At 48.2% G+C, this 27,486-nt stretch overlaps 1 protein-coding gene across 5 annotated transcripts in view; it reads left to right on the top strand.

The window, feature by feature from the left end:
• LOC133354925 (hormone receptor 4-like) overlaps window positions 1-24,118 on the top strand; it is a 28,622-nt gene extending 4,504 nt beyond the window's left edge. For 4 of the 5 annotated variants that reach the window (XM_061572117.1, XM_061572115.1, XM_061572118.1 and 1 more), the window contains one exon: window positions 19,125-24,118. In XM_061572117.1, the coding sequence (XP_061428101.1) occupies window positions 20,603-21,691 (1,089 nt within the window). In that variant the 5' untranslated portion in view covers window positions 19,125-20,602 and the 3' untranslated portion in view covers window positions 21,692-24,118. Of the gene's footprint in view, window positions 1-7,925; window positions 7,962-19,124 lie in introns of those variants that run through there. The other variant, XM_061572119.1, reaches the window with a different exon arrangement.
• The last annotated feature ends 3,368 nt before the right edge of the window (window positions 24,119-27,486 follow it).

Consider the following 27,486-nt stretch of genomic DNA (forward strand, 5'->3'; position numbering starts at 1 on the left):
GTTAGTCTATGGCAGTGTTAGTCTATGGGCAGTGTTAGTCTATGGGCAATGTTAGTCTATGGGCAATATTAGTCTATGGGCAATGTAAGTCTATGGGCAGTGTTAGTCTATGGGCAGTGTTAGTCTATGGGCAATGTAAGTCTATGGGAAATGTTAGTCTATGGGCAATGTAAGTCTATGGGCAATGTTAGTCTATGGGCAGTGTTAGTCTATGGGCAGTGTTAGTCTATGGGCAGTGGTTAGTCTATGGGCAGTGATGAGTCTATGGGCAATGTTAGTCTATGGCAGTGTTAGTCTATGGGCAATGTTAGTCTATGGCAGTGTTAGTATATGGGCAATCTTAGTCTATGGCAGTGTTAGTCTATGGGCAGTGTTAGTCTATGGCAGTGTTAGTCTATGGGCAGTGTTAGTCTATGGCAATGTTAGTCTCTGGGCAGTGTTAGTCTATGGGCAGTGTTAGTCTATGGGCAGTGTTAGTCTATGGGCAATGTTAGTCTATGGCAGTGTTAGTCTATGGGCAATGTTAGTCTATGGCAGTGTTAGTCTATGGGCAGTGTTAGTCTATGGGCAGTGTTAGTCTATGGGCAGTGTTAGTCTATAGGCAATGTTAGTCTATGGGCAGTGTTAGTCTATGGGCAATGCTAGTCTATGGGCAATGTTAGTCTATGGGCAGTGGTAGTCTATAGGCAATGTTAGTCTATGGGCAGTGTTAGTCTATGGGCAATGCTAGTCTATGGGCAATGTTAGTCTATGGCAGTGTTAGTCTATGGGCAGTGTTAGTCTATGGGCAGTGTTAGTCTATGGGCAGTGTTAGTCTATGGGCAGTGTTAGTCTATGAGCAGTGTTAGTCTATGGGCAATGTTAGTCTATGGCAGTTTTAGTCTATGGGCAATGTTAGTCTATGGCAGTGTTAGTCTATGGGCAGTGTTAGTCTATGGGCAATGTTAGTCTATGGGCAGTGTTAGTCTATGGGCAATGTTAGTCTATGGGCAATGTTAGTCTATGGGCAGTGTTAGTCTCTATATGAGCCGTGTCCGTTATCAGAGACGTGTCCTTCCCTCCACTGAGCTCTCCCCGCGATCTCCACTCATCAACTTGGCATCGGAAGCTCCTCCCAGATTTTCCTTTTCAAACCGGTAACCGATTCTGAAAACGGTTTATCGGTTCATCGTTTTCTCATTGCTGCTGTAACATAACCTCGTTATCCGTCTCGTGTCTGTGAGTGGTGCGTGAAATGTGTGTACCACCCTCCTTCATAGACTGGCACAGAGACCCATAGACTCACATAGAGACCCATAGACTTGCATAGAGACCCATATACTCACATAGAGACCCATAGACTTGCATAGAGACCCATATACTCACATAGAGACCCATAGACTTACATAGAGACACATAGACTGGCACAGAGACCCATAGACTCACATAGAGACCCATAGACTTGCATAGAGACCCATAGACTTGCATAGAGACCCATAGACTAGCATAGAGACCCAGCGACTCACAGAGACACAGGAAAGGTTCAGATAATCGTCAGTGGTGAATAGTGGCCGTGAGCGGGAACCGAACTCGGGTCGCTGGATTCGTAGTGCAGCACGCTAACCGCTGCACCACCGCTCCCCATTACACACCCACACACGAAGCGTGGTATGTACTGTGTTGTACATAAACGCATGCAGAGTATATACACACACACACAGGGGATGCAAACATAGCAATATAATACGTACGCACTATAAACACATTGTATATTTACTATACATATATACACACACACACATTCTACGTATTCGTGAACGCAAATATTCACACGCCTAACGACTTGCTGTGCAACTCGGGTTAGCACGGTTGCCTACGTACGGTGCGAGAGAAGTTCAACACACATACGTCAGCCGTGGTTAATCCACTGCTGGATGAAGACCTCCCTCGGCCGCTATTGCCTCTGTGTCTATGCACACACACACACGTATAGATAGATTTAACTATAAACCGATAACCGTTTTCAGAATCGGTTACCGGTTTTAGGCACGAACGCACCGATTGGACACGCGCGTTCAAAGACTAAGGCGCAGCCCCTGCAATTGCTGGCGGCAAAAAAACAAGCGATGGCCATTTAACACGCCTAACAAAAACTAAAACCGGTTATAAAAATGTGCGGTTACCGTTCATGCAAAAGAACGAACCGATATTGATAACCCAACAGGATACACAGTTTATTTATATTTTTTAATACACAACGACAGAACATATTCTTGGGGTCTTTCGGTAAAGTCGCGTCGATTAGAAAACATAACAAAACTTTCTAAATCACGACGTTTCGATCGCAAAGCAAGCAACCGTCTTCAGGTGAAAAAAAGACAACTTGCTTGCGTTGCGATCGAAACGTCGTGATTTTTATTTTGTTATTTTTCCTATCTACGTGGCTTTACCGAAAGACCCAGCGAATATGAATTTCCCTGCAGTCACGAAAGCTTTAAGTCAAGATTTAACACAAACACTACACAACACGCAAATATATAAATACATGCACAGCACTCGACACTACATACAAAATATCTCCCCGTGTAGCCTCAACGGACATTCGGGGCAAGTGCTGAAGGGTGGGGTGGGGGGCAGCAACCACGCCCGGCCGCCTTTGTCTCCCCAGTGGCGCTGTTTACACACCGCTGCACCAATTGCTCATTTTAGGCTGAGTCGACCTAGGGGAGGCCCAGCACCGGTTAAGATGAGTCGGCGCTACATATATACTGTACGAACACACACACGTACATTATCTTATAACATATACACACACACATACATTATGTTATAATATATATACACACGTTATAAAGTATATTTAAAATGTCAACTTGGACGACTATACACTGTACTCACAGGAATAGTCCAAAGCGTAGAATATTAAATTTATACACACGCGGACGCATATTCCTAAAACGGGAAAACAGTGTTGTTACTCGTGCGCTAGTGCACGATCATCATCAGCAGCATCATCATCAGCAGCATCATCATCAGCAGCAGCAGCAGCAGCAGCAGCATCATCATCATCATCAGCAGCAGCAGTAGCAGCAGCATCATCATCAGCAGCAGCATCATCATCAGCAGCAGCAGCAGCATCATCATCAGCAGCAGCAGCAGCAGCAGCATCATCATCATCATCAGCAGCAGCAGCAGCAGCAGCAGCAGCATCAGCAGCAGCAGCAGCAGCATCATCATCATCAGCAGCAGCATCATCATCATCAGCAGCAGCATCATCATCATCAGCAGCAGCATCAGCGAATACTATTATTTAATGGGAAACTTTTCATAGCCGTCATGACATCATGGGATTCAGTTGCGGTTTTAGGGAGGGCACGTATCATCTCCGGCTGACGATGATTTTATACGTGAATAATACAATTCGCATGATACACGTTTCCCCTTTTAGAGGGCGACTAATTCGTTTAATCCGGGATCTTCCCACTTTGACAGCTATGAACCCACTTGCTGGGTGAAGACCTCCCCGTGTCGGTCGGGTGGTCATACTTCACCACGATTGGTCATTCAGGGCTGGTGAATGCTGTGGTGGTGGGGAGGGAGGGGAGGGTACGGAGGGAGGGGAAGGAGGGGAGGGAGGAGAGCGAGGGAGGGAGGGGAGGGGGGTGGAGGGGATGGGAGGGAGGGAGGAAGGGATGGAGGGGGAGGGAGGGAGGGAGAGGGGAAAAAGGGGAGGGAAGGGAGGGGGAGGGGAGGGAGGGGAGGGAGGGGGGGGGGAAGGAGGGGGAGGGGAAGGAGGGGAGGGAGGGGGAGGGGAGGGAGGGAAGAGGGGAGGGGAGGGAGGGAGGGGGAGGGGAGGGAGGGAAGAGGGGAGGGGAGGGAGGGAGGGGGAGGGGAGGGAGGGAAGAGGGGAGGGGAGCGAGGGAGGGAGGGGAGGGAGGGGAGGGGAGGGGGGTGGAGGGGAGGGGAGGGAGTGGAAGGAGGGAGGGGATGGAGGGAGGGGTCTCATGACCGGTTCGTGCGTCACTCGCCACTGAAGTTTGCGCTGCGAACTTGCCAACCTGAGTTCGACTCCTGGTCACGGCTAACCTCAGTGGGGGCGAGCGACGACGCCGAATCCACCGATCACTGGGACCTCCTCTCTTCACCAAAACAAAACTAAAGTAAAACTACTCGTTGGGTCTTTCGGTAAAGTCACGGAGATAGAAAAATAATTTTAAAAAATCACGGCGTTTCGATCGCAACACGAGAAATCGTCCTCAGGTTGCTTGTGTTGCGATCAAAACGTCGTGATTTTTTTACAATTATCTTTCTATCTACGTGACTTTACCGAAAGACCAAAAGAGTATGAATTCCTGTAGTCACGAAATCTTTAAGTCAAGATTTAAAATAAAACTAATTTGTATTTTACCAGCTAAGCGATTTGAAGTAAAAAAAAAGCGATTTGAAGCGATGTTTTATTTTTTTGGGGGGGAGGGGGGGCAGAGCTTTGTGACGTCATATTCGAGGGGGGGGGTCTGACTTTTTGTGACGCCGTGTGACAAAGAGGGGGGGGGTCAAATCGTCCAAAATCGCGTGACGTCATTTATGGACGGCCCCTAACGCGTTTTTTTTTCGCTTGAACGTGACGTTTTTTTAAGAACGCATCTACCGCGTTAAACGAGGACTCGTTGTGTATAATCTGTGACGTTTCGGGCAGTGACCCTTCTTCATAGCAGCATGACCCTGGATTGTGGTTTTGACTTCTATGAGTTCCTGTAGCCGTGTGCGGCCAATTAATTGATGTGTTCACCTTTCGTATACTTTAAACTCTCATCGTGGTTGTTTTCGTATTGTTGTTGTTGTAACGTTAGACCCGCCTCTACTGCGCATTTGTGTAACAATTGCTTCATAGCTCATCGGGATTCTTCCAGTACAAATAATTTTTCCTATTCTAAAGCAAATGTCAGGTGGTATTGCCGGGTGCGATTGGGAAAATATCTCCTAAATTGAATATTGCTTGGGTCTTTAGGAATCCTAGCAATATCCCACGCAAAAAAAAAAATCTATATCAATGTTCTAATTAAATTATTGATTTCCGCACGCGGTCAGGCGCGGCTGTCGTAATTACCCTGCGGTGACGTCACAGCACGTGAGCGATGACGTCACAAAGGCGCAACGGTGTCATGGCGTGGGAGGCGCGGTGCGGCGCGGACATTCGAAGGAGACGTTACACAATTGTCCCGATTGTTTATTTTGTTATTTATATTCGCCACAACGTCGAGTTATATATCACACAATCGGTACTTTAACGTTGAACTCGGACCCACTCATAGTGTAACAGTCGTGTCAACCCACACGGTTTACCCCGTATTCTTGTACGAGGTAATTTGAGTTTTCAGGTCCATACTGCGTACAGCCCGTTTCAATATCGGCAAAACGTATTTTTTTTTGTCTATTTGTTTGTGTTTCTCCCTTGTGATGGGACTCTTGTAGGATAAACGTTGAGATTGATATGGGCACGGGGTGACCACTAAGGTCTGAATTTGGTCTGTAATAAGGTAGGGCACTGATAAGGGGTTGACAGGTATGTAGTGGTGAGTGCAGTGATGGTGAGTGTAGTAGTGGTGATTGTCTATTAGTTTGTGTTTCTCTATTGTGATGGGACTTTGGGGCCGTCCATAAATGACGTCACGCACCTAGGGGGGGGGGGGGGGGTCAGACATTTGTGACGATGTGTGACAAGGGGGGAGGGGAGGGGTTTGAGAAATGTGACGTCACATCAAAATGCGCAACTTTAAATATACACTACACTATACACTACACTATACACTACACTATACACTACACTACACACTACACACTACACTATACACTACACACTACACTATACACTGCACTATAATTTGACCTCTCTCTCCGAGTCGCCCTCTCTCTGAGTCGTCCTCTTTCTCTGAGTCGTCCTCTCTCTCTCTGAGTCGTCCTCTCTCTCTCTAAGTCGTCCTCTCTGTCTGAGTCGTCCTCTCTCTGTCTGAGTCGTCCTCTCTCTCTCTGAGTCGTCCTCTCTCTCTCTGAGTCGTCCTCTCTCTCTGAGTCGTCCTCTCTCTCTGAGTCGTCCTCTCTCTCTCTGAGTCGTCCTCTCTCTCTCTGAGTCGTCCTCTCTCTGTCTGAGTCGTCCTCTCTCTCTCTGAGTCGTCCTCTCTCTCTCTGAGTCGTCCTCTCTCTCTGAGTCGTCCTCTCTCTCTGAGTCGTCCTCTCTCTCCGAGTCGTCCTCTCTCTCTCTGATTCGTCCTCTCTCTCTCTGAATCGTCCTCTCTCTCTCTCTGAGTCGTCCTCTCTGTCTGAGTCGTCCTCTCTCTCTCTAAGTCGCCCTCTCTCTGAGTCGTCCTCTCTCTCTGAGTCGTCATCTCTCTCTCTCTGAGTCGTCCTCTCTCTCTGAGTCGTCCTCTCTCTCTCTCTGAGTCGTCCTCTCTGTCTGAGTCGTCCTCTCTCTGTCTGAGTCGTCCTCTCTCTGAGTCGTCCTCTCTCTCTGAGTCGTCCTTTCTCTCTGAGTCGTCCTCTCTCTCCGAGTCGTCCTCTCTCTCTCTGAGTCGTCCTCTCTCTCTGAGTCGCCCTCTCTCTCTGAGTCGTCCTCTCTCTCTCTGAGTCATCTTCTCTCTCTGAGTCGTCTTCTTTCTCTCTCCGAGTCATCCTCTCTGAGTCGTCCTCTCTCTCTCGCTTAGAGAGCGAGGGGTGGACACTGCGCGACAGCGGCGCGTTACAAGTTGACAGTGCAGTCGTGTTGTTATAAACTATCATTATTATTATTCTACAGGCCGCGTGGGGGATCTTTTCTCTTTGTTTCGTTCAAGAGTGCGGATTCAATTGACGACGCAGCTCTTAATTGGAAACACAGTCGCTCTCTCTCTGTCGCATGGCGAAGCGTTTACCAATCATCAGACGAACGCGGCGCGTGCCGCTCACCCAATCAGCGCTCAGAGTTCGCGCTGCCACCCGCGCAGCGCAGTGGCGAAGGGAACGATACATTTTGGGGAGGGGGGGGGGTGATGGGGGGTAATGGGGGGTGAGAGGGATATGGGAACGGTGATGGGGTTTGGTAATGTTGCGAGTTATGGGGATGGTGATAGGGATGGTGGGAGTAATGCAGATGGCGATGGTGGTGATGGTGGTGGTGATGGTGGTGGCGATGCTGGTGGTTGTGGTGATGATCTTGGTGATGTTGATTATGGTGGTGTTAATGGTGGTGTTGATGGTGGTGTTGATGGTAGTGATGGTGTTGATGATGGTAGTAATGGTCCCAATTATGGTGATGATGATGGTGATGTTGATGGTAGTGATGGTGTTGATGGTGGTAGTAATGGTCCCAATTATGGTGATGATGGTTATGTTGATGGTAGTGATGGTGTTGATGATGGTAGTAATGGTCCCAATTATGGTGATGATGATGGTGATGTTGATGGTAGTGATGGTGTTGATGATGGTAGTAATGGTCCCAATTATGGTGATGATGATGGTGATGTTGATGGTAGTGATGGTGTTGATGATGGTAGTAATGGTCCCAATTATGGTGATGATGATGGTGATGTTGATGGTAGTGATGGTGTTGATGATGGTAGTAATGGTGCCAATTATGGTGATGATGATGGTGATGTTAATGGTAGTGATGGTGTTGATGATGGTAGTAATGGTCCTAATTATGGTGATGATGGTGATGTTGATGGTCGTGATGGCGGTGAAGGTGGTGATAATGGTGGTAGTGCTGCTGGTGGTGCTGATGATGGTGTTGATGATAGCGGTGATGGTGATGGCTGGGTGGTAGCGTTGATGGGGGATGGGAGCCGTGAGTGACAGGGCTGGAGATGCAGACACGGGGGTGAGGGGTGAGGGGAGTGGGGGGTGGGGGGTGAGGGGGGGAGTGGGGGGGTGCGCTCAGCTACCGGGGGTCAAAGTCCAGCGGGGAGCCAACGCAGGCCCCATTACGCGGCAGCATGGAGGACGAGTGGCACGTGAGTCTCTTGCCATCGTCATCATCACCATCATCATCATCTGCATCACCGCCTTCAATCCACTGCTGGATGAAGCCCCCCCCCACCCCATCTACCCGCCTGCCGAAGCTTCGTCGAAACGAAACTCAACGCATTCGCCCGTGGCCATTGTGCTGGGTGCGGGACTTGGTTAGATTTTTGTTTTTATGCCTGCGGAGAAAAGGTTTCAGGACCGGATCCGAGTCGGCAGGTTGCTCGCCCACTGCTACTCAGGCTGTGGGTGGGTGGTCTTCGCACTGTGTGTGTGGGTGGGTTAGTTTGACCATACTTCACCACTTTCCTCGGGGCCGCTTGTGGGCTAGAGTTGGTGAACGGGTCCAGACACCACGGCAGGGAGTCGAACTCGGATTTTCGGCTATCCCTGAGTCGCAGGGAGGTAGCTGAAATCGCTGCGGGCTTCCCACCCCCCCGGTCGCTCGCTCCGTCGATTCGTTGGAGGGAAAAGGTTGAAGGTCGTGAGCTTGGATTTGAAGCCGGGACTCAACAGCACGGCGGAGTGCTGGAGGGATGGCGTTCAGTTTTAAGTCGTTCAAAGTAAAATCAAAACAAACGTCTTTAAAAAAAAAATGTAAACGAAGGCACGCACCAGTTCTTCATTAATCTAACACCTAACAAGTATAACCCGTAAAAACAAAGTTTTTCACTATAAATCCTTTATATGCGTGGCGGCTAGAGTCCTCTCGTCCTCTGGCTTGAGATGGCTGCCACCTATGGGTCAGATGATTGCATGGCAGCATTAAGCAATTGGTAATTAAATATAATTTTTTTGTCCTAAAAAGTGTAACATTTTGAAAAAAAATTCACGAACATTTATTGTCACGCACAACGAGTCTGTGTGCAAAATGTCAGCTCGATTGGATCACGGGAAGTGGGTTAAAAAACGACCGAAAGATTTGCACGGTCCTAAGCAAGCAAGTGAACTTAATATAAAGGATTTAAAAATCACGACGTTTCGGAGGCAACACAAGTCTCCGTCATCAGGTGGGACCGTCACAGCTAGATTTGCTGTATCAAGTGAACTTGTATTAATGAACTTGTATCTTGGAATTTTTTGCCTCACTTGATGCGGTAATTTTAGCTGTGACGGTCCCACCTGATGACGGAGACTTGTGTTGCCTCCGAAACGTCGTGATTTATTATTATTTTATTTCTATTATTTTACTTTTATTAATTTTTATTTATATTTTTTACCTACGTGACTTTACCGAAAAAATCACGACGTTTCGGAGGCAACACAAGCTTCCGTCTTCATGATGGAAGCTTGTGTTGGAAGCTTGTGTTGCCTCCGAAACGTCGTGATTTTTATTGTTTTATTTTTATTAATTTTAAAATCATTTTTTACCTACGTGACTTTACCGAAAAAAACCTAAGCGTATGAATTCTTGCAGTCACGAAAGCTTCAAATCTAGAATGAGGATGTTGTGTTGACGCGGCACGATTGATAGGGAGTAGCGAAAAGGTCCCCCCGGGGGGAGAGAGCGAGTTGAGTTCCCCCCCCCCCTCCCCCATCCCCCCCTCCCCCCCCTCCCCCCCTCTCCCCTCACCCCCTCCCCCCCTCCCCCCCTCCCCCCCTCCCCCCCCTCACCCCCTCTCCCCCCGCCGCGAGCGATGAGAGTGACTGGGGATTGCGACTGCGAGGCGCTTCTGATGGCGAGTTGCTGAGTGGAGATCGTGGGGAGAGCTGAGCGCAGGGAAGGCCACGTCTCTGATAGCGGCACGGCTCAGAGAGAGAGAGATACACTGACATTGCCCATAGACTAACATTGCCCATAGACTAACACTGCCTATAGACTAACACTGCCCATAGACTTACATTACCCATAGACTGACATTGCCCATATACTAACACTGCCCATAGACTCACATTACTCATAGACTAACACTGCCCATATACTAACACTGCCCATAGACTTACATTACCCATAAACTAACATTGCCCATAGACTAACACTGCCCATAGACTAACACTGCCCATAGACTTACATTACCCATAGACTGACATTGCCCATAGACTAACACTGCCCATAGACTAACATTACCCATAGACTAACATTGCCCATAGACTAACATGGCACAAAGACTAAAATTGCCCCAGAAAAGTGCTTTATACCACTGCCAACGCAGCAGCAGCATCATCACCAAAATCAGAATCCAAAATCTTTTTTTAGCCGTGTTGCTAGCTGGTGACCTACCCATCTCAGAGGCAGGGACCGGTTACAACATTTCAGCGTCGCATCAGTAGGCTGGCCTAAAGGCCAGGAAAAACGAGGTCCATTATACGTTGTTTACATAGCACATGTTCCCATTTTCATTAATACGTGAGGCGTTAATTTTCTCATGAAATGAATTATGGACTTGTTTGTATTCTTCCCCATATTTGTTGCTACCTACGATTAATGAATTGGGAGGGTGGCCCGAAATGCAGGGCACATCGGGTTAATTAATCTCACTTTAAGAAATCTCACGGCGTTATTTCGTGGACGTTAACCAATGAGCAAGCCGCCGTCAATTGACACGCGTGGATTACGCGTGAATTCTCGTTCAGGAAATGAATTTAGGATTTTAATAAGTATAACCCGTAAAAACAAAGTTTTTCACTATAAATCCTTTATATGCGTGGCGGCTAGAGTCCTCTCGTCCTCTGGCTTGAGATGGCTGCCACCTATGGGTCAGATGATTGTCTGCCAGTATTAAGCAATTGGTAATTAAATATTTAATTTTTATCCCTAAACAGTGTAAAATTTAGGAAAAAAATTTTCACGAACATTAATTGTCACGCACAACGAGTCTGTGTGCAAAATGTCAGCTCGATTGGATCACGGGAAGTGGGTTAAAAAACGACCGAAAGATTTGCACGGTCGTAAGCAAGCAAGCAAGCACGCAAGCAAGCGAATTTAATATAAAGGATTTAAAAATAAGATTCTAGATTTGACCTTCGAGCATTGATCAATGGCTGGTTTAAGTCTCAATTCATTCGGGGTTCTTGTTTGGTCGAGGTTTTTTCCAATAGATAAAATATGAATTTCAAGAATAAACGATTACAAAGAGTTTAAAATTCCAGCGTCAATGCAAGTTCTCCCAGCGGTCGCGTGGTATTTCTCCAGGCTCCTCCGGGTTTTCTCCTCCACATTTAGACACAACATCAGTTCGTTCAGAGTGTTTTGGCTGCTACAAATGCCCACGTGCTGATGACAAGTCCACTTCGTTGAGCTGTCATCTGTGACAGCCACGTCGCTTCTGAATAAAGAGCTACGTAGTCCTGTAGACCTTACGTGGTAAAATGAAAAAAAACAATAATAAAACATAATAGAATTATTCTCACGACGTTTCGGCCACAACGCAAGCAGCCGTCATCAGGTGAAGAACAGGTCTGTCGAGAAGACAGAGTCTGAATGTCTTCTCGACAGACCTGTTCTTCACCTGAGGACGGCTGCATGTCCTCTCGACAGACCTATTCTTCACCTGAGGACGGCTGCTTGCGTTGTGGCCGAAACATCGTGAGAATTATTCTATTATGTTTTATTTTTATTATTTCATTATTTCCATTCTACGTGACTTTACCGAAAGAACCAAGAAGATGAATCCCTGCAGTCACGAAAGCTTTAAATCGAAAAACAATAGTTTAGTTTACTTTTAAATGAAATAACCTTACGTGTCCTGATTTTCGAGCCACCCTGTAACATTGTTATTGACAATGTTTCGACACTAATGATCACCTTAGCTTCTGCGGGTTATATAAGTCTGTGGCTTATATTATTCTGGTGTTGGGCGGTAGCTATTTCGAGTAGAGGATTATAGCCCGTGCTGAGTGGAAATTCCACATTTTTTTTTAACCGCGGGGGAGGCCTAATGAAGGATTATCAACTCGAATGATTGCAGAACGAATTGGTATCCGTTTATCGGCCCCCCGGAGTGATGATAATAATTCCTGCTGATGCTGAAGATGTTGATGCTGAAGATGTTGATTGAGTGATGACGATGACAGCTGCTGCTTCTGCAGATGATCACTATGGTGATTGCTGCTGTTGATGAATCGTGTTACCGCTGATGATGATGATTACTGCTGCTGCTGATGATGATTACTGCTGCTGCTGATGATGATTACTGCTGCTGATGATGATTACTGCTGCTGATGATGAATCGTGTTACTGCTGCTGCTGATGATTATTGCTGCTGATGATGATTACTGCTGTTGATGATGATGATTGCTGCTGCTGATGATGATTACTGCTGCTGCTGATGAATCGTGTTAGCGCTGATGATGATGATGATTACTGCTGCTGCTGATGATGATTGCTGCTGCTGCTGATGATGATTGCTGCTGCTGATGATGATGATGATGATTACTGCTGCTGATGATGATGATTACTGCTGCTGATGATGATGATTACTGCTGCTGATGATGATTACTGCTGCTGATGATGATTACTGCTGCTGATGATGATTACTGCTGCTGCTGATGATGATTACTGCTGCTGCTGATGATGATTACTGCTGCTGCTGATGATGATTACTGCTGCTGATGATGATTACTGCTGCTGATGATGATGATTACTGCTGCTGATGATGATTACTGCTGCTGATGATGATTACTGCTGCTGATGATGATTACTGCTGCTGCTGCTGATGATGAAGATGATTACTGCTGCTGATGATGATTACTGCTGCTGATGGTTCCGCAATCCAACCCATAGAAACATTATGATCGTGACCTTTAGTTACTTACGGTTATAAGCGAGTGTGAATAATCAGTCTCTTTGTCATTCCACTGCTGGATGAGGGATTTTACCCGCCGTGCAGATGTGGAGGCTGTTTGACCGTCCTTCACCACGGCTGGTCAGCGCATGCTCATGATGTAGCTGCTCACCCCGAGCTCTCATTACTCTGGTAGTGCGTTGTCTTGAACTGTGCGCCTTTTGGCGTCATCTGGTCGAACACCACATGAGACGTTGGCTCCAAAGAAAGCTGTCTCTGGTGTGGACCAATCAGTTTCAAAGACAACAATGCATAAATTACCAGAGTATTGTTTTTTGTTTGCATTTGAGTGCAAGTATTGTGGTTAATGTAAACATGATTCCTTGCAAAAGGTGTCAGTTTTGTTGCCAGAAAAAAGGGGAAAAACCCTATTAGTAGGATATGGGATGTTTATAGATGCCACCTGCCCGCTAACTTTATAAATGTGTCGTTAAAACCCGCCACCACCCGACACAGCCAACTAGTAAGGGTTGTCACGTCAACAGAATGTGGCCAATTCGTCACTAGTACAGCACTAGTGTATAGTGTATAGTAGTGTAGTGTATAGTGTAGTGTATAGTAGTGTAGTGTATAGTAGTGTAGTGTATAGTAGTGTAGTGTATAGTAGTGTAGTGTATAGTGGAGTGTACAGTAGTGTAGTGTATAGTGTAGTGTATAGTGTAGTGTATAGTAGTGTAGTGTAGAGGTGTGTAGTGTAGTACAGCACTAGTGTATAGTGTAGTGTATAGTAGTGTAGTGTATAGTAGTGTAGTGTATAGTGTAGTATACTAGTACAGCACTAATGTATAGTGTAGTGTATATTAGTGTATTGTGTATAGTAGTGTAGTGTATAGTGTAGTATACCAGTACAGCACTAATGTATAGTGTAGTGTATATTAGTGTATTGTGTATAGTAGTGTAGTGTATAGTGTAGTGTATAGTGTAGTATACTAGTACAGCACTAATGTATAGTGTAGTGTATAGTAGTGTATTGTGTATAGTCGTGTAGTGTATCGTGTAGTATACTAGTACAGCACACCGGTGTGTTGAAGAGCCAAGCCACAACATTTACAATCTGAGTACTCAGTGCTGTACTAGTGACGAATTGCCCACGTTCTGTTTACGTGACAACCCTTACTAGTTGGCTGTGTCTTGTGGTGGCGGGTTTTAACGACACATTTATATATGTACGCGATCTCACCCAAAGACATGATATTTGTCGCGAAAGCCTCCTCCGTGTTAAACTTGTCGCTAACTATTTGTGTTTGTCATTTCACCAGGTAATTTCCCACGGAGCTATGTAGCTCTTTTTCAGAAGCGATCTGGCCACGAATGATACCTCAACGAAGTGGCTTATCGCGTGGACATTTATAGCAGCCAAATACTCGCACGCCGATTCTAAATATGGAGCGAAAAAACAGAAGATCCGGAGAAAATTCCATGTGACCACGGGAAGAGAGAGAGAGACACCGCAAACTCCAAATATACAACAGCAGGCGTCAAGGTCGGGATCGAACCCACGGTTTCCTGCATACCTGGCGAGGTAGTTAACATCTTCTAGCCACCGTGATGATGATGAGAGAGAGAGACACGCAAACTCCAAATATACAGCAGCAGGCGTCAAGGTCGGGATCGAATCCACGGTTTCCTGCATACCAGGCGTGGCCGGGAATGTAACGAGACGCAGAGTGCAAGACCAGTGAGTGCGCTATGAACCTGGCGACCCCTCAACTGGGTTCGAATCCTGGTCACGGCTAACATCACGGGAACGCTGCGGTGGCTAGGAGATGTTAACTACCTAGCCAGGTATGCAGGAGGTCGTGGGTTCGATCCCGACATTGACGCCTGCTGTATATTTGGGGTTTGCGTGTCTCTCATCATCACTATCATCATCACGGTGGCTAGGAGATGTTAACTACCTCGCCTGGTATGCAGGAAATCGTGGGTTCGATCCCGACATTGACGCCTGCTGTATATTTGTAGTTTTCGGTGTCTCTCTCACCCCGTGGTAGCGTGGATTTTTCTCCGGGCCCTCCTGGGTCTTCCCTCCGAATGTAGAATTAACATCGCGCGTTCAGATTATTTGGCTGCTTTCAACAATTCTGCGTGGTGATGGTGAGTCCACTACGTTGAGCTATCACGTGCGGCCAGGTCGCTTCTGAAAAAAAATCTACGCAGCTCAGTGGAGTGGGGTGGGGCTTTACCTGGTAAAATAAAAATAAATAGTTGAATGTTTATTTTATCAGTGGCGGCGAGTGATAGATGCCGTAATCTGTGATAACCGGGTCCTGGGGCCACGTCCATCAGGACAAGCCTCGCGCTAACCGACTTGGTGAAGTGTGAGAGAGGGGATGCTTTCATCCGCCACTCGCAATTACTACCCTCTGAGATTAGCGCAGTGCGCTAACCGTTGCGCCACCGCTCCAACCCTGAAGGGGCTTTGGACACCGTCAATTAATTTCCATCCGTGATGAGTGATGAGATCAGAGGAGGGCATGATTGCGACACCCTCGCTAGCGTCCAACTGATATATATTTAAATACTTACGTAGCTGTATTCCGTCTGAAAATAAAATCCAAAGGGCGGCATTCATTCATTCTCATAGGGTTGTCGCAATCACTCGAAGATCCACTGCTCGGCTTTCACAACCTTTAATCTACCAGCGGCACCTGCAAAGCGGGACGTGGGGGGGGGGGCACCGGGGGGGGGGGGGGCACCACGATACGTGCCCCGTGTCTCTCGTGTGTGGGAGCGGGGGGCAGTGGACGATTACTTGAACCGCTCCTCGGCTATCCCCTAGGTCGACTCAGCCTCAAATGAGCGCCCGGTGCGGCGTTTCTTGTTGTCTCCACCCCCTCCCCCACCAGCACCTTCGATTAGCACGGTGCGATAGAAGTTCAACACGGATACATAAACACGTACGAAACTGTATTGGGCCTCCCCTAGGTCGACTCAGCCTCAAATGAGTACCTGGCGCGATGTGCAAACATCGCCGCTCGGGAGACGAAGGCGGCCGGGCGTGGTGCTGGCCACCCATCCCCTCGTGTGCCGTGCCGGCCTTCATAGGTGCTGCTCGCTAACAGCACTTGCCCCTACAGTCTGGTTCAGGCTATGACGGGAGATCTTTGTTCTTTGTTTCTGAGTATGCCCGTGCGATGAGTTGTGGCGCTGTGAGCTGTACGCTGGCAACCCCAGTTGAATTCCCGATCACGGCCAACATCATTGACGACATTTCATCTCCCTCGTCTCGCACGCCGGAGCGCAAGGGCTCGATCCCGGACCCTGACGATGCCTGTCATGTTTGGAGTTCGCGTGTTTTTTTAAATCTCCATGTTCTGTACAGTTGGAGTGTGCGTTAGTGTGTTAGTTTGTGTGAGCCAGTGTGTGAGTGCTGGTCTGTGTGAGTGAGTGAATGTGTGTGAGTCTCTTAAGACTCATAAGGGGGTTTTCGTTGGTGTGTTTGTGTAAGTTTGAGTGAGAGTCAGTGCGTTAGTCTGTGTGAGTGAGTGAGTTAGTCTGTGTGAGTTAGTCTGTGTGAGTGAGTTAGTCTGTGTGAGTGAGTTAGTCTGCGTGAGTGAGAGTGATTGAGTTAGTCTCTGTGAGTGAGTCTGTGTAAGTGAGTCTGTGTGAGTGAGTGTGAGTAAGTAAGAGTGTGTGAGTTAGTCTGTGTGAGTGTGTGAGTTAGTCTGTGTGAGTGTGTGAGTTAGTCTGTGTGAGTGAGTGAGTCTGTGTGAGTAAGTGAGTGTGAGTGAGTCTGTGTGAGTGAGTGAGTCTGTGTGAGTGAGTGAGAGTGAGTGAGTCTGTATGAGTGTGAGTGAGTGAGAGTGAGTGAGTGTGAGTGAGTCTGTATGAGTGTGAGTGAGTGAGTGTGAGTGAGGGTGAGTGAGTGTGAGTGAGTGAGTCTGAGTGAGTGAGTGAGTCTGTGTGAGTGAGTGAGTTAGTCTGTGTGAGTGAGTTAGTCTGTGTGAGTGAGAGTGAGTGAGTCTGAGTGAGTAAGTGAGTCTGTGTGAGTGAGTGAGTGTGAGTGACTGAGTCTGTGTCAGTGAGAGTAAGTGAGTGAGTGTGAGTGAGTTTGTGTGAGTGAGTGAGAGTGAGTGAGTCTGTGTGAGTGAGTGAGTGTGAGTGAGTGAGTCTGTGAGAGTGAGTATGTGAGTTAGTCTGTGTGAGTGAGTGCGTGTGAGTGAGTGTGAGTGAGTTAGTCTGTGTGAGTGAGTGAGCCTGTGTGAGTGAGTGAGAGTGAGTGAGTCTGCGGGCTAGGTGTTGGTGCTACCACCCCCTCGTAACCCACACGCCGATCTATCAATAGGCGCTCGCTAACAGCGCGTGCAGGCCACACGTGGCCTCATTGTGTGTTTGTTTGCTGTTGCACGTGCGGGTATTACGACACAGGGTTCAAGGCGGGGTGAGTAGGGTGTGAGTAGGGGGGGTGAGTTGGGGGTGAGTAGGCGGGGTGGGGGGGTGTGAGTCGGGGGTGAGGGGCAGGGGACAAGGTGAGTGGTGAATGAGAGGTGTGAGTAGAGGTGAGGGGAGACGGGTGAGCAGGGGTGAGTGGGGGTTAGGTGAGGAGTGAGTGGAGGTGTGAGTGGTTATGAGTGTGGGGTTAGTAGGGCTGTGGGTGAGTGAGTGAGGGGAGGGGTGAGTGGGTGGGTCATGGTGATGACCTGTGAGTGAACCCACGCGCCACACGTGACTCACGGAGCAGAGCGGTCAAGGTGTGTCTCAAACGAGTACCTGGCGCAGTGTGTCAACATCGCCGCTAGGGAGACAAAGGCGGCCGGGCGTGGTGCTGACCACCCACCCCCTCGTGTGCCACAGTGCCGGCCTCCAAAGGCGTTGCGCGAACGGCACTTGCCCTAACATTCCGCGAAGGTTACGCGGGGGATCTTTGTCTTTTTAATTCGTGCATTGGGTTCAAGAGCTGGAGTCAAACTTGGATGTGAGCCCTGCGGTCGTTCCCGGCCACGGGACCCGCCTTTAGGTCATCACTCCACCCGCCCCCCCCTCGTGTGTCGCGCCAGCCTTAATAGGCGCTCGCTAACAATGTTGGTTAGAAGCAGTGCCGGATTATTCTAGTAGCAAAAGTAGCTACATGTGTAGTAGCTACATGCGTAGTAGCTACATGTGTAGTAGGATCGGTAACGAACCCACGACCTCCTGTACACCAGGCGAGGTAGTTAACATCTCCTAGCCACCGTGATGATGGTTAGAGAGAGAGAGACACACACAAACTCCAAATACACAGCAGGCGTCAGGATCGGGAACGAACCCACGGCCTCCTGTATATCAGGCGAGGTAGTTAACATCTCCTAGCCACCGTGATGATGATGAGAGAGAGAGAGACACGCAAACTCAAAATACAGCAGCAGGCGTCAGGATCGGGAACGAACCCACGACCTCCTGTACACCAGGCGAGGTAGTTAACATCTCCTAGCCACCGTGGCAGCTCGACGCTTACGCTGGAAATTAGCATCCAGAATCCCGATCGCTGACAACAACAGAAACCCCAAAGGTCAATTGCCATCGTAATTTGTCCACGCAGTGACGACAGCTCGGATCGATTGGCTCCAAAGTCGGGTGGTGGAGGGTTCTGGGGGAAAAAAAAAACAATTTAATTAAAATTGACATTATACAACCACGCGTACATCTAACCCCAGCAAAAAAAAACCAAAAGACTAAAATTGATTCTTAGGTTTTTTTCGGTAAAGTCACGTAGGTAAAACATTAAAAATCACGACGTTTCGGAGGCAACACAAGTCTCCGTCATCAGGTGTGTTGCCTCCGAAACGTCGTGATTTTTAATGTTTTACCTACGTGACTTTACCGAAAAAACCTAAGAATACGCCTTGCAGTCACGAAAGCTTCAAATCTAGAACTAAAATTGATATTATACAACCACGCGATCACCTAATCCTAGCAAAGAAAAAAACACACAAAACGAATTATGACTCGTGCTATATATTGGTGGCGAAAGCCTACGTGTGAATTGAAGCAAATGTGCTAAACCGTAATGATTATTCATTACTTTAACAAGCGGTAGGAGGCTTTCGTGATCAATGTCATCCATACTAGAGTTGTATTGCTTAGGTTAGATCGCCTGAATATAAATGTGTCGTTAAACCCGCCACCACCCGACACGGCCAATTAGTGAGGTTCGTCACGTGAACAGCCCGTGCCAATCAAATTACTACTTCAGCACACACCGGTAGCGTGTTGGAGGAGAGTAAACCCACACAACATTTAATAATTTGAGTAAGGGTGGTGGCGGGTTTTACGACACATTTTATATTTACGCGACGCCCCCCCCCTCCCCCCAAATCCCCCCTATTATTATTGATGATTAATTACGATTAATCACAATTAGTAATCATATTTGTTTATTTATTTTCACAGGTTTGACGGCGATCCCATCGAAGACCCCCCCACCCCACCGTGTCATCCGGTTTCCGGGGAGGACGGAGTGAGACTTTAATTTCCGCACCGAATTCTCCGACTTTCAACTCAAAGTCCATCCTCGTGAACGTCTTCTGAAAATAAATAAATACATACACCACACACACAACATCTATATTTTCATGCATTGTTAAAATGCCACCGATATCATCAACCGTCTGATCTCACCACGCAAAAACAACAACAAATAAGGGTTAAGTTTAGCTTTGTGTTAAACGTCTTGGGGGTAGGCACACACACGGGTTAAAGCGCAGCTCCCACAATCACCTGCTCGCATCACTGCTGGGGGAAGTGGCCCGCACTAGAGGCTGCACTACAGAGCCCCTCTAGATATATTGTTGTTGTTGTGATGTTCTTACCACGTGGCCCTGCTGGACATCTGTAAAAATCGCTTTTTTAAAATCCTTTATATTAAGTTCACTTGCTTGCTCGCTTGCGCGCTTACCGACCGTGCAAATCTTTCGGTCGTTTTTTAACCCACTTCACCGTGATCCAATCGAGCTGAGATTTTGCACACAGACTCGTTGTGCGTGACAATTTATTTTCGTGAATTTTTTTTTCTCCAAAATTTTACACTTTTTAGGAAAAAATTAATTATATTTAATTACCAATTGCTTAATGGTGGCAGGCAATCATCTGACCCATAGGTGGCAGCCATCTCAAGCCAGAGGACGAGAGGACTCTAGCCGCCACGCATATAAAGGATTTATAGTGAAAAACTTAGTTTTTACGGGTTAATTTTTTAGCCCAACCAGATTCCTCCTGCAGTATAAATCCACATTCTGATTCTGAGATTGGATGAAGGTTGGAGCTCCATGTGACACCGAACACGTTGCACAGGTCCCCGTTATCGAGATTCGCTTCCACAATGTGATTCTTAGACGTGCATTTAAAATATCTTGACGCACGAAACAAGTGGACACGGCTTAAGTTAACAACGTACAGCTATTGCTTGGGTTTATTTTTGTTTAAATATTATTTTTCTTGAAGTGTCTACAGCTTCAGTCGGCATTCGGACATGAGCGAGTCACGTGACCAACAGCCATACTTCACCCCGATTCAGAGTAGCAACGCGCAGAGCGTTATGGAGACGGCCGGCAACTTCATGAGCATGCTGAGCCAGCCTGGGTTCAACCACCAACACCACCACCACCAGCAGCAGCACTACCACCACAACCATCACAACAGTGGAAAGCAATAGCCACGGTGTGGACAATGTTAATGCTTTGACCATTGATGACGAGGATGGAGGTGGTGGTGGAGGAGGAGGTGATGGTGGTGGTGGCAACGATGCCTCCTCCACCTCCAATCGGAGATCTTACATCGACGATGGCAACAGCAGCAGCAGCGGCAGCAGCAGCGGCAACAGCAGCAGCAGCAGCGTCCTGGATTCGATTCTCTCCCACGTGAACTCAAGAATGGAGCCGAACGACGTTCAGCAACAGCATCAGCATCATCATCAGCATCATCATCAGCAGCAGCAACATGATCTGCAGGATCAGCAACAACAGCATCATCATCATCATCAGCAGCAGCAGCAGCAGCAGCAAGGGAAGAGTCGGAGGAGGAAGGATGCGGGAGGGTTAAGAAACCCGGACAAGGCGAGCGACGAATATCGACGGCGACGCGAACGTAACAACGTGGCCGTTCGGAAGAGTCGCTTCAAGAGCAAACTGCGCGCAGCGGAGACTCTGAGAAGGGCGGCCGAGCTGCGCGCCGAGAACGATCGGCTCACGGCCAGAGTTCGCCTCCTGTCCAAGGAGCTGAGCGTCCTACGGGGTCTCTTTGGCGAGAAGGAGCGGCGAGGTGGCGATGGGGGCGGTGGTGTCGGCGATGAGTTCGCATCGGCTGGGCTCGGAGGAGAGGTATCGGATGAACTCGCGGTCTGCCAGCACCGCAGTGCCATGCTGCTGCAAGAGGCGTGCAAGGAGGAGGCGGACGATGATTTGGTGGTGAGCGAGAGGATGGCTGACGGCGGTGGCAACGATGGTGGAGGTGGCGGCGGCGGTGGCGAGGTGGTGGGACGAGGGAGAAAGTCACGAATTCACGACAGCGTGCTCAAGCGAGAACACGACCTCCACGTTCACGGGAGGGTGCAATACCAAGACCAACAAGGTGTCACACCGGCCGTGAACTTCTTGCAGCAACATCACCACCACCATCAGCACCAGCAGCAGCAGCATCAGCACCATCAGCAGCATCAGCAGCAGCAGCAACATCATCACCTTCACGAGATGCAAAGCGGACGCGGCCTGCATCCGGCTCACGGACACGTTTCTAGTGACCTCCACGATTTGCTCTTCCCACCTCCCGCACCTCTCTACCTCGGAGGTCCTCACCGCGATTTCCTGCTGGGTCCGTCAGCGCCCTGGGCGGCTCCGCACAGGCAAAGCCCGGCGCGCGCCGTCGTCGCGGCTGCCGCGGATTTCTGCGCGGCCTCCGCGGATTTCTGCGCGGCTCCGTCCGAAGTCGGAGGCGCGCCGAGGCACGCGTACGGCGACGAGTGAGCGTCATCTCGTGGCCACGAGGAGGCGGTGATTGGTGGTGGTTGTGGTGGTGCTGATGATGATGATGGTGGTGATGGTGATGATGTGGGGGAGCCGTGGCGTAGCAAACAGCGCGCCGCGCCACGAGACCCCGAGATCGAATTCCGGCTCACGGTTACCAACAGCGGTGACGATTTTTTGAACTGGTCATGGGCCTGGGTCGACTCAGCTTCAGATGAGTACTCTGCATGGAGCGCGATGTGGAAAGATCGCCACTGGGAAGACAAAGGCGGACGGGATTGGTGCTGGCCACCCGCCCCCTCGTGTGCCGTGCCGGCCTTCATAGGTGCTCGCGAACAGCACTTGCCCCAACAGTCTGTGAAGGCTACACGGGTAATCTTTGTCTTTGAAGATGATGATCGCAAGTTCAGAACAATGATTTATTATTATGACGATGATGGTGGTGCTGATTGTCGAACAAAATAGGAACGATGACGGTGATGGTGATGGTGAGAGAGACACTTAAGAATTGTAATGATGGTGTTTGTGGCGTTCGTGGTAAACACATTTGAACGATGATGATGGTTGATGGTGGTGATGATCATACACTAGGAACAACAATGATGATGATGGTCATACACGCGATTATGGTGGATGACGCTCAGCAATAAGGAACAACTGGTGATGATGATGATGATACAAGTGATGATGATGATGATGGTGAAAAACTATCGAAAGGCAGATGTTTGCGATGGTGGTCATGGGTAGTGGAGTACGGGGTTGTTGATGGTGGTGATTAAAATCTGAAATTGTGTTTCTGTACGTGATGGGGGATGATGTAAAGGAGAGGTGATGATGATGGATGATGATGATGATGGATATTGTCGAGATGATGTATATTTGTGGACGAAAGCGATAATGATGGTACTATTGATGGTGTTGGCAATGATGGTCGTGTTGGTGGTGACATTGACGCTGATAATGGCAGCGGTGGTGTGATTGTTGGTTGATGCGTGTAGCTATGATGCCTTTACGATGGCGATGATGGTGATGGTACAAGCACCCAATACAGAGAATCCGCATGATCGTCCACCATCATCTTCGTGTCTAAGTGTTGGCAATTTCTCGTATCATCTCACGACCGATGAAAAGAACGCACGCCACGTGGTGGTGGTGGTGGCGATGCAAATTTGCGACCACGGCGGAAACTGGCAGAAGAAAGGAACCGGTAAACTTGGTGTGATTCCAGCGGTACGGTGTTCGCTCCTCGTTCTCGGAGAGAGAGAAAGAAAGGTGGATGACTCAGAGAGAAAAAGGGGGATGACTTAGAGAGAGAGGACGACTTGAGAGAGAGGGCGACTCATAGAGAGGGGACAACTTGGAGAGACTTTTGACTTTTAAACAACTTTTATTGCCGCCAGCAGCAGCAACAGCACTGGAGGCGATTCCGATACGAAATACACAAAGTCACCAGCAAACAAATGAAAATAAACAAAAGCTATAAATCCACGCGCTGTGGAGCTAAATGCACCGCGCACAACACGAAAGAAAAGTCACGTGGTGGTGGTGGTGGTCACAACTTGGAGAGAGAGAGGACGACTCAGAGAGAGAGAGAGGGCGACTCAAGAGAGAGAGGACGACTTGAGGGAGACAGAGGGGCGACTCAGAGAGAGAACAACTCAGAGAAAGAGAGAGGATGACTCGGAGAGAGAGAGGAGACGACTCAGAGAGAGAGGATGACTCAGAGAGAGAGACGGGACGACTCAGAGAGAGAGGGGACAACTCAGAGAGAGAGAGGGACGACTCAGAGAGAGAGAGAGAGGGGACGACTCAGATGCGCTGGGAGATTGAACCACAGACGATTGGGAAGGCAGCAGCAACAGCAGCAGCTACGCGTTGACGAACCGGCACTACCTACCATTGTCCAAGTTCTACGGTCCTCTACATAGCAAGGTGTTATCGTCCGACGAATGGATGTGCACCCGTCGAGGAGGAAACCGCAGTGACTCGGTTTGTTTGTGTTTCAACATCTTGCTGTACCGCCATCTCCTGGCGAGTCGGGGTACGGCTCGTTCCTCTCGTCGTCCACCCCACGGGGGAGGGAGTGCAGGACACCGTCTGTGTTGAGAGCGCGTGCGTGATACATCAACCATTGCCGGTGCATCCAGAGTGCTGCAGTACAGTCGGCCACGTGCGTAGTCATCGCCATCGCCTCGACATCATCATCATCATCATCGTCTTCTTGGTTCTTTCGGTAAAGTCACGTAGAAGGGAAATAATAAAAGAATAAAACATAATAAAATAATTCTCACGACGTTTCGGCCACAACGCAAGCAGCCGTCCTCAGGTGAAGACCAGGTCTGTCGGGGAGACAGCGTCTGAATGAAAAGACGTTAATACAAATAAAACATACAATAATTCTCACGACGTTTCGGCCACAACGCAAGCAGCCGTCCTCAGATGAAAGACCAGGTCTGTCGGGGAGACGGCGTCTTTTCATTCAGACGATGTCTCCCCGACAGACCTGGTCTTCACCTGAGGACGGCTGCTTGCGTTGTGGCCGAAACGTCGTGATAATTATTTTATTATTTTTATTTGTATTATTTTATTACTTCCATTCTACGTGACTTTACCGAAATAACCAAGAAGATGAATCCCTGCAGTCACGAAAGCTTTAAATCGAAATCATCATCATCGTCGGCATTACCACCCCCCACATCGCCGTAGTCGTGGTCATGGACTTGTGGGGTAAGTATTTCTTCTCCTGGACAAACATGTTTAGAGGTGGAATCTTTCCCATATTTATTAACTCGGCTTAAACCCGCACCTGTGTGCTTGGTTTGTTCTTTCCACTGCTGGATGATGACGAGGAGGAGGAGGAGGCGCCTCCTGCCGTCTCTGTGCGAATCGTCCAAATGGTTATTTTGACCATACTTCACCGCTCTGGTCAGTGTGAGTTGATGAATCATCCAAAATGCATCCGATCTCGGAAGCGATGGTGTTTAAATTATTTTTAAATGTATATTTAATGTAGGCAACCGATATGCATCACAGGTTTTCTATCGGCTGCCACGATCGGGCAGCAGATTGGCGGGGCAGTGGGGCAACAGTGCAGCAAAATCAATTGTTGTACCGCACCTCTATGTTCCCGACGACTTGTATTCCTCCCCGCGTTCACCGCCATACCCAAGCAGACCAGCGCGGTGATGTATGGTCATTATACTACCCACGGGCCGAGTTGGAAAGGCGTTCATAGGGGCAGTGGATCGACATGGAAGGCGACTTTGCGTGTAACTTGCGGCGCCGGTTATGCCCCGGTTTACGTCGGGGATGCGTTCCTGAAAGGTGCGGCGACGAATATCGAAACGACGTTGAATCGAAGCGAGTGGCAGGGTAGGGAAGGGTGGTTGGTGGTGGTGGTGGTTGGTGGTGGTGGTGGTTGGTGGTTGGTGGTGGTTGGTGGTGGTGGTGGTTGGTGGTGGTGGTGGTGGTTGGTGGTGGTTGGTGGTGGTTGGTGGTGGTTGTGGTGGTTGGTGGTGGTTGGTGGTGGTGGTGGTTGGTGGTGGTTGGTGGTGGTGGTTGGTGGTGGTGGTTGGTGGTGGTTGGTGGTTGGTGGTGGTGGTGGTTGGTGGTGGTTGGTGGTTGGTGGTGGTTGGTGGTTGGTGGTGGTTGGTGGTTGGTGGTGGTGGTGGTTGGTGGTGGTGGTGGTGGTGGTGGTGGTGGTGGTGGTGGTGGTGGTTGGTGGTGGTGGTGGTGGTGGTGGTGGTTGGTGGTGGTGGTGGTTGGTGGTGGTGGTGGTGGTGGTGGGTGGTGGTTGGTGGTGGTGGTGGTGGTGGTTGGTGGTGGTGGTGGTTGGTGGTTGGTGGTGGTTGGTGGTGGTGGTGGTGGGTGGTTGGTGGTGGTTGGTGGTGGTTGTTGGTGGTGGTGGTTGGTGGTGGTTGTTGGTGGTGGTGGTGGTTGGTGGTGGTTGGTGGTGGTGGTGGTTGGTGGTGGTTGGTGGTGGTGGTAGTTGGTAGTGGTTGGTGGTTGGTGGTTGTTGGTGGTTGTTGGTGGTGGTGGTGGTGGTTGTTGGTGGTTGGTGGTGGTGGTGGTGGCGAAGGGGCTGAGAGGCGACGGATAACAATGACAGGACGGGAGGTGATGCTGTCAGCGACGTGAGTGTGGGACGACGTAATTGCGAAACGACGTACAACGGGAAGACTTACATCGGGGTATTACCGTGTCATATTTGTCGCTGTGTTTGACTTAATTCGTACATCGTGGCCTACAGGTCAGGAGGCGTAGAGGGTTATTATATTTATTTTAACACTTCACATATGTCATTGGAACCTCCTTTGCCAGTAGCAAAATATGATAATTGGGTTTGAACCCTTTTATCTGGCAACCAAACTGACACCTTTTTTCTCTCTCTCATACTCTGATGGTACATTGTCTTTGAGTTGTGCGCCTTTTACTGTCATTTGGTCCAACACCATGTGAGACTAGGCTCTTAGAAAAGCTGTCTCGGGTGTGGACCAATCAATTTCAAGGACAGTGTATATATTATCAGAGTTGTGTTTTTTTGTTGTTTGCATTCCGACCGCAGGTATTGTGGTCAATGCAAACATGACTCCTTGTAAAATAAAAAAGGTGTCAGTTTTGTTGCCAGATAAAAGGGTAAAAAAGCAATTATCACTTCACATAAGGTTATTTAATTTATTGTAACACATTTTGAAACGGACTTCCATGAACATGTATGTATGATGCGTGAATTTTCGTTGAGGATCGTTGCAAACGTTCATCAATTATGATTTAAGTCTCAAGTCATACAGGGTTCTTGTTTGGTCGAGCGTTTGTTAAAAAGAAATATTCAAATATATTAATAATAGTAGATAAATACACGAAAATATATTTTAATGTTAAAATAAAATACGTAATAATGTTTAAATATATAATATAATAATAATAGTTCAATTTGTAACGCGCGCAAATTTGCAGACGTAGTGGCCGCAACTCAAAAACTGTAGCTTTATAAAGATAATTAAAAATATATTTCAATAATGATAGGTACAATATGAGCGTGAAGTTTCGACAATTACAGTTTTAATGCCAGTATTACATTCAGCTCAACAACTCTATGTGTCCTGACTTCTGGGCCGCTGTAAATGTGCGGGATTTTATTTTTCGACACTATATTTAAGGACCTTATTTTATATATATATATATATCTTCAATTGTTGACAACACGTGAACTCATGTTCAAGAATGTAAACTATTCCATTTGATGGACGGAATAAAGTGTAACTGAAACACGTTATTCTTCAAACTTGTATGTGCGTACGCATGTAGGTTGGACTTCTTTCGCACCGTACGTAGCCAGCCGCGATTATCGGAGGTGTGGGGGAAGAACAAGAAACTAAAACACATTTTTTTTTCAAGAAATAAGTTTTCAATGTCGTCGAAAATCGAAGATATGCGCACGAAGTACGTTTTTTTAAAAAAAAAGGGCCGTCCATAAATGACGTCACGCACCTAGGGGAGGGGTGGGGTCAGACATTTGTGACAATGTGTGACGAGGGGGGGGGGGGGTGAGAAATGTGACGTCACAACAAAATGCGCAACTTTTAATAAATATAGACAACACGTTCTACTTAATTAAATATACTTTTTAATAAATGTTTTCTCCTACAACATCAGAGTGCAGCGCCACATTAAATACGCACTACAATGACAATAGTTTAAAGCGATTTGAAGCATGTTTTATTTTTTTTGGGGGGTGGGCAGAGCTTTGTGACATCATATTTGAGGGGGGGGGTCTGACTTTTTGTGACGCCGTA

This window comes from Lethenteron reissneri, chromosome 49, assembly GCF_015708825.2.
Source record: "Lethenteron reissneri isolate LAM-NWPU_2019-01 chromosome 49, ASM1570882v1, whole genome shotgun sequence".
NCBI classification, from domain to species: domain Eukaryota; kingdom Metazoa; phylum Chordata; class Hyperoartia; order Petromyzontiformes; family Petromyzontidae; genus Lethenteron; species Lethenteron reissneri.